The sequence below is a fragment of the Phoxinus phoxinus genome (genome assembly GCF_949152265.1).
Source record: "Phoxinus phoxinus genome assembly, chromosome: 25".
In the NCBI taxonomy this organism is placed as follows: domain Eukaryota; kingdom Metazoa; phylum Chordata; class Actinopteri; order Cypriniformes; family Leuciscidae; genus Phoxinus; species Phoxinus phoxinus.
Window position 1 is genome coordinate 25,738,384 of NC_136900.1, and position 12,500 is coordinate 25,750,883.

Here is a 12,500-nt window from a genome sequence, read left to right on the forward strand (position 1 = left end):
GACCCTTCAGGCCGGCTCGCCCTGCAACGACTTCAAGGGTTACTGTGACGTGTTCATGAAGTGCCGTCTGGTGGACGCCGACGGGCCCCTCGCCCGCCTGAAGAAGGCCATCTTCAACCCCGAGCTGTACGAGAACATCGCAGAGTGGATAGTGGCAAGTGTTTCTGTGTGTGTGTGTGTGTGTGTCAAGTCAAGTCAAGTCACCTTTATTTATATAGCGCTTTTTACAATACAGATTGTATCAAAGCAGCTTCACAGTGATAACATGAAAATAATACAAAAAACAATTTCATCATCGTCCACCTTTAAGGCAGATCTATAATATTGTTGAATATTAAATGTCCCCAACTAAGCAAGCCAGAAGGTAAGGCAACAGCGGCAAGGAACCAAAACTCCATCAGGGACAGAATGGAGAAAAAAACCTTGGGAGAACCCAGGCTCAGTCGGGGGCCAGTTCTCCTCTGGCCAATGAGTGAACAGTGTATGAAGTTCAGAATGAATCAGAGTATTTGTCCAGTTCCGGTTGGTTGAAGTCGGAGTGGAGAGGAGGAGAGACTGGTTGACACTTCAGGTCAGCGGCGTCGTCGTCGTGTCCTGGCGCTGGTCCTTCATCAGATCTGGATACGGCCTGGTTCCGGTGGACAGCGGTAAACCTCGGGATAGACAGAGAGACTAATATTAGCGTAGACGCCGTCCTTCTTATGATGTACCAAGTACATCAGGATTTACGGGAAGTGTTCCCGGTCCCGGCTGATCTAATCTATGCAGCCTAACATTGAGTTATAGAAGTCTATAATGTGTTATGTGTATGCTAGGCCGAAGAGATGTGTTTTTAATCTAGATTTGAACTGACAGAGTGTGTCTGCTTCCCGGACAATGTTAGGAAGACACTTCCAAAGTTTTGGTGCTAAATAGGAAAAGGATCTACCGCCAGCAGTCGATTCTGATATTCTAGGTATTATTAACTGGCCGGAGTTTTGAGATGGCAGTAGACGTGAAGGACTATAATGCGTTAAGAGCTCGCTCAAGTACTGCGGAGCTAAACCATTTAGTGCTTTGTAAGTGATCAGCAATATTTTAAAATGTATACGATGTTTAATAGGCAGCCAATGCAGTGTTGACAGAACGGGGCTAATATGGTCATACTTCCTGGTTCTGGTAAGAACTCGAGCGGCTGCGTTTTGAACTAGCTGTAGTTTGTTTGTTAAGCGTGCAGGGCAACCACCCAGTAGAGCATTACAATAATCTAGCCTTGAGCTCATGAACGCATCAACTAACTGTTCTGCATTATTCATTGAGAGCATATGACGTAATTTAGATATATTTTTAAGATGGAAGAAAGCGGTTTTACAGATACTAGACACGTGACTTTCAAATGAGAGATTGGTATCAAAGAGCACGAACACCCACACACACACACACACACACACCCACACACACACACACACACACACACACACACACAGGTTCCTAACCGACGACGAAGACTTAACAGAGCAGCATCAAGTGTTAGACAGTACTCTAGGTTATTACGTGAGGAAGTTATATTTGACAATATTAGACAATACGTGTGTGTGCGTGTGTGTGCGTGCGTGTGTGTTGACGAGTGTGTTTTGTACGCAGGCTCACTGGTGGGCGGTGTTACTGATGGGAATCGCTCTGATTATGCTGATGGCCGGGTTCATCAAGATCTGCAGTGTTCACACTCCCAGCAGCAACCCCAAACTGCCTCCGCCCAAACCCCTGCCAGGTGACACACACACACACATACACACACACACACACACATCACGTGTTTCCATTCGCGGAACCAACACCGCGAGCTTAGCGCAGATCTGAAGCGCAGAACATCAATGCTCAAGGATTTATTGCTTAAAAAGTGAATTAAGTTATAAATATTACATTTTACTATTGCAAAGTAGATTAATACCTCAGAAATATGCTTTATTTTATTGTCCTGTTGTATTACAGCAGTAATGTATTTTTGTCTTATATAATTAAAAATAAGAATTATTATTTCTTCTAAGTTTTCATGTTTTAATTATTTAATGACAATAATAATAATAAAGGTAACACTTTTGATTGATTGAAAACTTTATTGAACAACAACAATCAACACAGTGTTCAAAAGGATATAAAAACAAAAAAGTCTCCATTGTGGTGCTTAAGATGGACGATGAGTGACAGAACATGGACTTAAGATGGACGATGAGTGACAGAACATGGACTTAAGATGGACGATGAGTGACAGAACATGGACTTAAGATGGACGATGAGTGACAGAACATGGACTTAAGATGGACGATGAGTGACAGAACATGGACTTAAGATGGACGATGAGTGACAGAACATGGACTTAAGATGGACGATGAGTGACAGAACATGGACTTAACACATTGAGGACAATGGCATTAAAAAAAATATTTAAAAAAAACAGATAAAAACACAACAAAAGAACGAAACCAGGTTGAAATTCCCAGATAGACAAGCTGGCAATACAATATTCCTACTACCTCAAGGATTTATTGGTAATTATTTTTTATGGGTTTAATAACCAATTTTAATTGAAGATTTAAAATGATAGTAGGAAGAGCTCAACAGTTTAAGGTTTGAAGGTGTCCCACGATGTGTAGGAAGGAGTGCTGTCCCACACAGGCCTGTAGTCTCTGGAGCCGTGCGTATCACTCACTCACTGAAGCAATCACAGGAATACTTGTGCCAGATTATGTGTATCTTATAAACTAAACACAGTTTAAGCAGAGAAACCCTCTCCTGCACTCGGAGCCACCGGGACTGGAGGAACGTCAGGAAAAAGACGAGGTCTGGGGTGTAATTTAAGGATCACTCTGATTGGGTTATTCTGACAGATCTGTAACTTGTCTTTGAGGCCTTTAGTGATGCCTGGGATGTACAGGCATAGTCAAGATGACACTGAACAAGCGCATCGGCCAGGAGTTTTAAGTTTTTACTACCTAAGAGGCTTGATATTCCTGCCAGGAACTTAGTCCTGTGGCTTACCTTTGAGATAATGTTTCGAGCCGTAAGCTCCCCTGATAGTTTGTTATCTAGTGTACAGCCCAAGTAAGTAACTAACCCTAATCTCCACATTACCTACGACGGCCCTAAACCCCGTAGCCCATCTCAGTTTGTCTCTGGACCCACTCTGTTTGCCCGGTGGAGAGACAGCTTGTTGTGTGTCAGCCGGACACTGGTTAGGAGTTCTGAACTAAGCAGCCTTTCCACCTCTGAGAAAAAGACTTTACAATAAGGTCTCATTTCTTAACATTAGTAAATACAGTAACTAACTATTTTTACAGCATTTATTAACCTTTGTTCATTTTATTTAATAAAAATGTTCATGTTAGTTAATGTAAATAATATGAACAGATACTTTTTCTCTTAATAATGTGTAAATAAATGTTGAGATTGACATGAACTAAGACTAATAAATGCTGTTCAGTGTTAGTTCAACTAATGTTAACTCATGAAACATAATTGCAAAGTGTTACCATAATAATATTTTAATGTTTATTATTGGAATATAATGTGATTAATGACTGTTATTGTTATTATAACCCCGATCAGAGCTATGCATTTCACAAGAGTTTCTGTTGATAAGAACTTGATGGTCAAAAGTAACGTTTTCAAATGTTATGCTCCTAATGTGGCAGTTCTTCCTGTGGAATATCAATGTTATTCTCAGTTTTGTAAGTCGTGAGTTGCAGAAGTGAGCGTAACGTCCCTGTCTCTCTCTGTCTGGTGAAGGAACGCTGAAGAGACGACGAGCTCAACAGGCGGCGCAGCAGCAGCAGCAGCAGCAGCATCATCAGCACCTGAACCAGAACCAGCACCAGAACCAGCACGCTCACGGGCACCAGAACCAGCGGCCGGCTCCCCGTGCAGCCCAGCGCCAGCCTCAGCCCCAGCGCCACCACCGGCAGCCCCGCGAGAACTACCAGATGGGCCAGATGAGGCGCTGAGAGCCGCCTGTCCACGGCCCGGCTGAAGGAGTCTGACCGTGGAGCCAGGCTTACTCCAAAGAACCACACCGGGCCGCCGCTCCTCATCATCACAGTAACGCCAGGCTTCATCCGGGATCACGCACTAAACTGGAACGCTTGACAGGAACATGTCCGGTGTCCGTAATGCTTCCGCAGACTGGAGTTCCTCTTTGGAGTAAAAACCAACCACAACTCTGTCCTTCATTCCCTCACGGAGAAGCTGCACTCCTGAGTTTGTTTTGTAATGATCATTTTTGTTTGTTTGTTTGTTTTTGCCCTCGCGTGCCAAGGTTTACCGGGGTATTTGTAGATAGGCTAGAGCGTCTCCTGTAGTCACTTCTTTCCTTTGAAAACATTAAAGACTCAAAGTGGTTTGATATGAAAAACATCTTTTTAAGGAAGTGTGTGGAGCTTCGGCCCGAATCGTCGCCACCTGCTCGGAAAAGGACTTTTATTTTGTAAGACCAGAAATATTACGCCTTCCCTTTTCCGGACTCACGGCTGTATAGAGAAACGATATTAGCTGTATTATACGAAGATTATTTCTTCTACTGTCGATAAGAGATTTACAGTTGCAGTTTTGTTGACAACACTCAGGACTCAAAAACGCTCAAACGAAGGCGGTGGTTCAGCGCGAGGAGGACGGACCACGCGCAGCCGCCGACGTCATTCCACCGTTTACGTGCTTCATTCTGTGTGTGTGTTTGTATATAGCTCATCTAGAATCACGTCCTCACGTCCACTGCACTTCCGGTACACACCCCAACGAGGAATGTGCATGAAGAACTTGATTTTAATGTGTGTGTTTGTGTGTGTGTTAGCGGTACGACCATGAAGATGAAGATCATGATCGTTTCTATGGAAGCCTGTTTCCGCCACGGAATAAAAGATTAAAAAAGCAGTTGCAACTTTATCTCGCAATTCAGACTTTGCTATTTATATTGCAATTGTGATCTTTTTCCTGCAATTGCGATTCTGAATTTCCTTTCTTACAATTCTCACTTGTATCTTAAAATTCAGACATTTTTCTTGCAAATATGACAATTTTCCTGCAATTGCAACTTTTTTTTCTTGCAATTAATTTTTGTCTTCTTCAGAATTCTGACTTTTCTCTCAATTGTGCGTTTTTATCTCTTGCAATTATGAGCTTTTTCCTGCAATTGCAATTCAGAATTTTTCTCGCAATTCTGACTTTTTTTCTCGCAATTGTGACTTTTCTTTAGTTCTAAAGTCCTGCTTACGAGGAAAAAGTAGCAAATACCTTTTATTATTTTATTCCGTGGCAGAAACAAGCTTCCACTCATTCCAGATGACTGAAGTAACTAAAAGTGTTTTTGGGTTGCAAATCCAGCGTTTGCTGTGAAGATCTGCTCACGTGGAATTGTACGAAATGTTGATTTGAACCCCGGTTGCGATTATTCCCTGCAAATGTGTTTTAAGGTTTTAGCTGCAGTTTCCCTGTAGAGGATTCTCACGGTACTATTAACACAAAGGTTTAGTTTACAGTCCTTCAGTGGCGTCCACTGAGACTCATCCTCATCCTCCTGCAGATGGGCGGCAGTCTCAGGTGTGTGTGAAGGGCCGCTCGCCGAGGGAACATCACGCGTGCGTTTGAGGACGCTTCCCTTCATCCTCTCTGACGGAGAGCAGGACTTTGATTATGTCACGTCCATCTCAGCAGGTGTAAACTATGTACAGTAACTGGAGAATTTCTGTTATATTCGAAGGTACATTTTGATACTTTTCTTTTGTTCACCTCTAGACAATAGTTTGTCGAGTCCAGGCCGGCCGCCGAGCCACATCCAGTTCTTCTTTTCCATACTGCCGTCTGCCATGAAGAAACAAAGCGGCGCCTCGGTGGTTTAGCGGCGGCCTGGACTGGAGGACATCTGAATATTTGCCTGTATTTGACTTTTAATTTTTACGTAGTCTTGGTGAAATTTCATAGAGGAAAAGTGCACTGAAAAAAAAAGTCTTAATCGAGTCCAAATGTTGTAGGTGAAAATAGGCCGAACACTAAAATTGAGAAACGAATGAACAAAAAAGATTAATACTGCTGTCTGTTAATGTTCACTGTGTTTTATACAGTACCTACATTTTTGTTCACTTTGAACATTTTTACGTAACATTTCAAAACGTATTGTGCAAAGAGATGTAATTTTTTTGGAGTACTTGAAATGCATTAATAAAAAGACTGGGTTGAATGGCTGTGAGTCTTCATGTCTGTCTCCGTCCTCTGAGCGCTTGCTGTCGATGAGGATCTGCAGCGTCTGAACTCCTGCTCCTCTGAGGCCTTCAGAAGCGTGACCTTAGCGGAAACCCCACAGAACCACATCCTGCACAGAGATCAGACACTGATAGATCAGACACCACACACTCCACTCAGTCCCTCCACTAATAGATCAGACACCACACACTCCACTCAGTCCCTCCACTGATAGATCAGACACCACACACTCCACTCAGTCCCTCCACTAATAGATCAGACACCACACACTCCACTCAGTCCCTCCACTGATAGATCAGACACCACACACTCCACTCAGTCCTTACACTGATAGATCAGACACCACACACTCCACTCAGTCCCTCCACTGATAGATCAGACACCACACACTCCACTCAGTCCTTCCACTGATAGATCAGACACCACACACTCCACTCAGTCCTTCCACTGATAGATCAGACACCACACACTCCACTCAGTCCTTACACTGATAGATCAGACACCACACACTCCACTCAGTCCTTACACTGATAGATCAGACACCACACACTCCACTCAGTCCTTCCACTGATAGATCAGACAGCACACACTCCACTCAGTCCCTCCACTGATAGATCAGACACCACACACTCCACTCAGTCCTTCCACTGATAGATCAGACACCACACACTCCACTCAGTCCTTACACTGATAGATCAGACACCACACACTCCACTCAGTCCTTACACTGATAGATCAGACACCACACACTCCACTCAGTCCTTCCACTGATAGATCAGACAGCACACACTCCACTCAGTCCCTCCACTGATAGATCAGACACCACACACTCCACTCAGTCCTTCCACTGATAGATCAGACACCACACACTCCACTCAGTCCTTACACTGATAGATCAGACACCACACACTCCACTCAGTCCTTCCACTGATAGATCAGACAGCACACACTCCACTCAGTCCCTCCACTGATAGATCAGACACCACACACTCCACTCAGTCCCTCCACTGATAGATCAGACACCACACACTCCACTCAGTCCTTCCACTGATAGATCAGACACCACACACTCCACTCAGTCCTTACACTGATAGATCAGACACCACACACTCCACTCAGTCCTTACACTGATAGATCAGACACCACACACTCCACTCAGTCCTTCCACTGATAGATCAGACACCACACACTCCACTCAGTCCCTCCACTGATAGATCAGACACCACACACTCCACTCAGTCCTTCCACTGATAGATCAGACACCACACACTCAACTCAGTCCTTCCACTGATAGATCAGACACCACACACTCCACTCAGTCCTTCCACTGATAGATCAGACACCACACACTCCACTCAGTCCTTACACTGATAGATCAGACACCACACACTCCACTCAGTCCTTTCACTGATAGATCAGACAGCACACACTCCACTCAGTCCTTTCACTGATAGATCAGACAGCACACACTCCACTCAGTCCTTTCACTGATAGATCAGACACCACACACTCCACTCAGTCCTTTCACTGATAGATCAGACAGCACACACTCCACTCACACACTCCACGCAGTCCTTTCACTGATAGATCAGACACCACACACTCCACTCAGTCCTTACACTGATAGATCAGACACCACACACTCCACTCAGTCCTTTCACTGATAGATCAGACAGCACACACTCCACTCACACACTCCACGCAGTCCTTTCACTGATAGATCAGACACCACACACTCCACTCAGTCCTTCCACTGATAGATCAGACACCACACACTCCACTCAGTCCTTACACTGATAGATCAGACACCACACACTCCACTCAGTCCTTACACTGATAGATCAGACACCACACACTCCACTCAGTCCTTACACTGATAGATCAGACACCACACACTCCACTCAGTCCTTACACTGATAGATCAGACACCACACACTCCACTCAATCCTTTCATTAGATCAGACACCACACACTCCACTAAGTCCTTTCACTGATAGATCAGACACCACACACTCCACTCAGTCCTTCCACTGATAGATCAGACACCACACACTCCACTCAGTCCTTACACTGATAGATCAGACACCACACACTCCACTCAGTCCTCTCACTGATAGATCAGACACCACACACTCCACTCAGTCTCTCCACTGATAGATCAGACACCACACACTCCACTCAGTCCTTCCACTGATAGATCAGACACCACACACTCCACTCAGTCCTTTCACTGATAGATCAGACACCACTCAGTCTCTCCACTGATAGATCAGACACCACACACTCCACTCAGTCCTTCCACTGATAGATCAGACACCACACACTCCACTCAGTCCTTTCACTGATAGATCAGACACCACACACTCCACTCAGTCCTTCCACTGATAGATCAGACACCACACACTCCACTCAGTCCCTCCACTGATAGATCAGACACCACACACTCCACTCAGTCCCTCCACTGATAGATCAGACACCACACACTCCACTCAGTCCTTCCACTGATAGATCAGACAACACACATTCCACTCAGTCCCTCCACTGATAGATCAGACACCACACACTCCACTCAGTCCCTCCACTGATAGATCAGACACCACACACTCCACTCAGTCCTTCCACTGATAGATCAGACAACACACATTCCACTCAGTCCCTCCACTGATAGATCAGACAACACACACTCCACTCAGTCCTTTCACTGATAGATCAGACAGCACACACTCCACTCAGTCCTTTCACTGATAGATCAGACACCACACACTCCACTCAATCCTTTCACTGATAGATCAGACACCACACACTCCACTCAGTCCTTCCACTGATAGATCAGACACCACACACTCCACTCAGTCCCTCCACTGATTGATCAGACACCACACACTCCACTCAGTCCTTTCACTGATAGATCAGACACCACACACTCCACTCAGTCCTTTCACTGATAGATCAGACACCACACACTCCACTCAGTCCTTTCACTGATAGATCAGACACCACACACTCCACTCAGTCCTTTCACTGATAGATCAGACACCACACACTCCACTCAGTCCTTCCACTGATAGATCAGACACCACACACCCCACTCAGTCCTTTCACTGATAGATCAGACACCACACACTCCACTCAGTCCTTTCACTGATAGATCAGACACCACACACTCCACTCAGTCCTTTCACTGATAGATCAGACACCACACACTCCACTCAGTCCTTCCACTGATAGATCAGACACCACACACTCCACTCAGTCCTTTCACTGATAGATCAGACACCACACACTCCACTCAGTCCTTTCACTGATAGATCAGACAGCACACACTCCACTCAGTCCTTTCACTGATAGATCAGACAGCACACACTCCACTCAGTCCTTCCACTGATAGATCAGACACCACACACTCCACTCAGTCCTTTCACTGATAGATCAGACACCACACACTCCATTCAGTCCTTACACTGATAGATCAGACACCACACACTCCACTCAGTTCTTTCACTGATAGATCAGACACCACACACTCCACTCAGTCCTTTCACTGATAGATCAGACACCACACACTCCACTCAGTCCTTCCACTGATAGATCAGACACCACACACTCCACTCAGTCCTTTCACTGATAGATCAGACACCACACACTCCACTCAGTCCTTTCACTGATAGATCAGACACCACACACTCCACTCAGTCCTTTCACTCAACCAGCTGATCGATGTGAGAAGGTTTCCCACTCAAGTTCATCACTAGAGGACATGTTACTCAGCAAATAAATAATCAGATTATCAAAAATATTTACTGCAATAAAAGCATACATGTAAATCAATCAAACTGTTACAGAATCTGTCATTGAATCTGGCATGTAATGCGTTAAAAACGGTATACACCTGTTTCATTCCCTAGTCATGAGCTTCATGAGCTTTTGTTCCACTGGGTCCTGTCATAACTTACTTTTTTCAACGAAAAGAAACATTGTATCTGGTCCATAACTTCTCATTAATGAGTAAATGTGTAAACAGTTTTACATGTTATCATGAATTTATCATGCTATTACTTAATTTACCCCCTTTTTATTTTATTTTTTTTTATATTCTTTAAAATTTAAAATGTTACAAGAACTACAGCAGAACCAGTGTGATGCAAGAAAAGCTATATTTTTATAAATAGCTCAGAATTTCCAACTAGGAATTTCTGGAATTTCTGACAAAGAATTTGCAACTCAGAATTTTTGACTAGTAGACTCTGACTATGAATTTTCTAACTAATAAACTCCGACCAGTAATTCCCTATTTGGAAATCCTAGTAAGAAATTCCAATTGGGAAATTCTGGGTTAGAATTTCTGACTAGGAGACTCTGACTAGGAATTTTTGAGTAGGAAATTCTTAGATGAAAATTCCTAGTAAGAAATTCCAAGTAGGTCTCCGTGTCAAAAATTCTGAGAAGGAAATTTCTAGTCAGTCTCCTAGTCGAAAATTTGAAATTCTTAGTCAGAAATTCCTTGTTGGAATTTCCAAGTCGTTTGTAGCATGTATAAGTGCTGCAATGGTAGCTAGAAATAGTAAAAATAGTAGACCAGTATCAGATAAACTTGGTTCAGCTCAAGGAGGAAACGGCTGGGTTTAATGAGACACAGACACAAGGTTGCGGTGCCAAGTTGTGGAGTATATTACTGTGAAATAAGATGACAGGTATTTACCATATTTACATGTGCACATAGGTAGTATTCAGTTCAAAGTTGTTGAGCCAATCGAAGCGTTTTCAGAATTCATGCGCAATGATCCAAGTGCTCGAAGCCACAACAGTTCACACACAGCCCACGCCAAGGGCAGAGTCCAGTAATTTAGACGAAAAGTTCATAAGAGGATCAGTCCATGAGGGCAGTATTAATGTGTGTGAGGGTGTGTGAGGGGAGCGGCTGCAGCGCCTCCTACAGATGCGTGCAGACGCGTGCACTCTTAATATTTGGCTCGAGGCCTAATAGCTCGCCATCCATACATTGAAATTGAATTGAAAATTCCAAGTTGAAAATTCTGAGTCTCCTAGTCGGAAATTCCGAGTTTAAAATTCTTAGTCGGAAATCCTTAGTCGGAAATCTTTATTCGGAAATCCCTAGTCGGAAATTCTTAGTCAGAAATTTCTAGTTGAAAATTCCAAGTCAGAAAATTCCAAGTCGGAGTTTCATAGTCAGAAAATGGAATTGGAATTTCTGACTAAGAATTTCCAACTCAGAATTTCCGACTGGGAAACATTCTTAAACCAAGATACATTTACTGGAGAAGCAAAATGACATCAAACATTAAGTCTTGTTTTCAGAAAAAATTATCAAATTGAAAAGATGTTTATATTTTGGTAACACTTTACAATAAGGTCTCATTCTGCTCTGAAATTCAATGAAACTCACTTTTCCTGACTCTCTCCTGATTTAATCCGGATTCTCCACACACTGAGTTCCCGGTCCTGATCGGGTCCGTTCCAGCTCATGATGTTCCTGACGCGCCTCATCCAGTTTGACCAGACCAGCTCCCCCTTCCAGACCAGTCTGATGGAGGTCAGGTGACCCAGATCAGCGGCCACCGCAGCCAATGAGGTGAAGGCCTTCGGACTGCTGCTGTCCTGATACCTGCAACACACCAGAGCTCATGATCTCAGACACACACACACACACACACACACACACAGATACAGACACACACACTGTCTCACACGCACACACACACACACACACACAGACAGACACACACACACACACACACACACACAGATACAGACACACACACACACACACACAGATACAGACACACACACTGTCTCACACACACACACACAGACACACACACACACACACACAGATACAGACACACACACTGTCTCACACGCACACACACACACACACACACAGACAGACACACACACACACACACACACACACACAGATACAGACACACACACTGTCTCACACACACACACACACACACACACAGACAGACACACACACACACACACACACACACACACACACACACACGACATTGATCCAGTGATGATGACGTGTTGTTAGCGACCCGCAGCGGATTGATTGATTGATTGTTGACCAACACTGCTTGTGTGTTAAAGTTCTTCAGCGTGAAACGTTACCCTGGTGAACAAAAATATGCTAAGTATACTTTCAGCCAGACTAATTATCAGTATACTTCAAGTTAACTAATCATTAACACACTTGAAGTGTGCTATTTTGAAACAACTAATTTTGTACTAAGTATATTTTTAAA

The 12,500-nt window shown here is 43.9% G+C and overlaps 2 protein-coding genes across 2 annotated transcripts in view; one reads left to right on the plus strand and one right to left on the minus strand.

Moving 5' to 3' along the window:
• adam10b (ADAM metallopeptidase domain 10b) overlaps positions 1–6,209 on the plus strand; it is a 61,263-nt gene extending 55,054 nt beyond the window's left edge. Inside the window, exons 14-16 of the mRNA XM_079604700.1 lie at positions 1–154; positions 1,624–1,750; positions 3,766–6,209. The exon at positions 1–154 is cut by the window's left edge and continues 67 nt beyond it. Coding sequence (XP_079460826.1) covers positions 1–154; positions 1,624–1,750; positions 3,766–3,980 — 496 coding nt within the window. The 3' untranslated portion in view covers positions 3,981–6,209. The remainder of the gene's footprint in view (positions 155–1,623; positions 1,751–3,765) is intronic.
• lipcb (lipase, hepatic b) overlaps positions 6,184–12,500 on the minus strand; it is a gene marked incomplete at its 3' end in the record, with an annotated part of 17,584 nt that continues 11,267 nt past the window's right edge. The window contains exons 8-9 of the mRNA XM_079604701.1: positions 11,633–11,851; positions 6,184–6,337 (exon numbers count right to left, since the gene is read on the minus strand). Of these exons, the coding sequence (XP_079460827.1) occupies positions 6,184–6,337; positions 11,633–11,851 (373 nt within the window). The remainder of the gene's footprint in view (positions 6,338–11,632; positions 11,852–12,500) is intronic.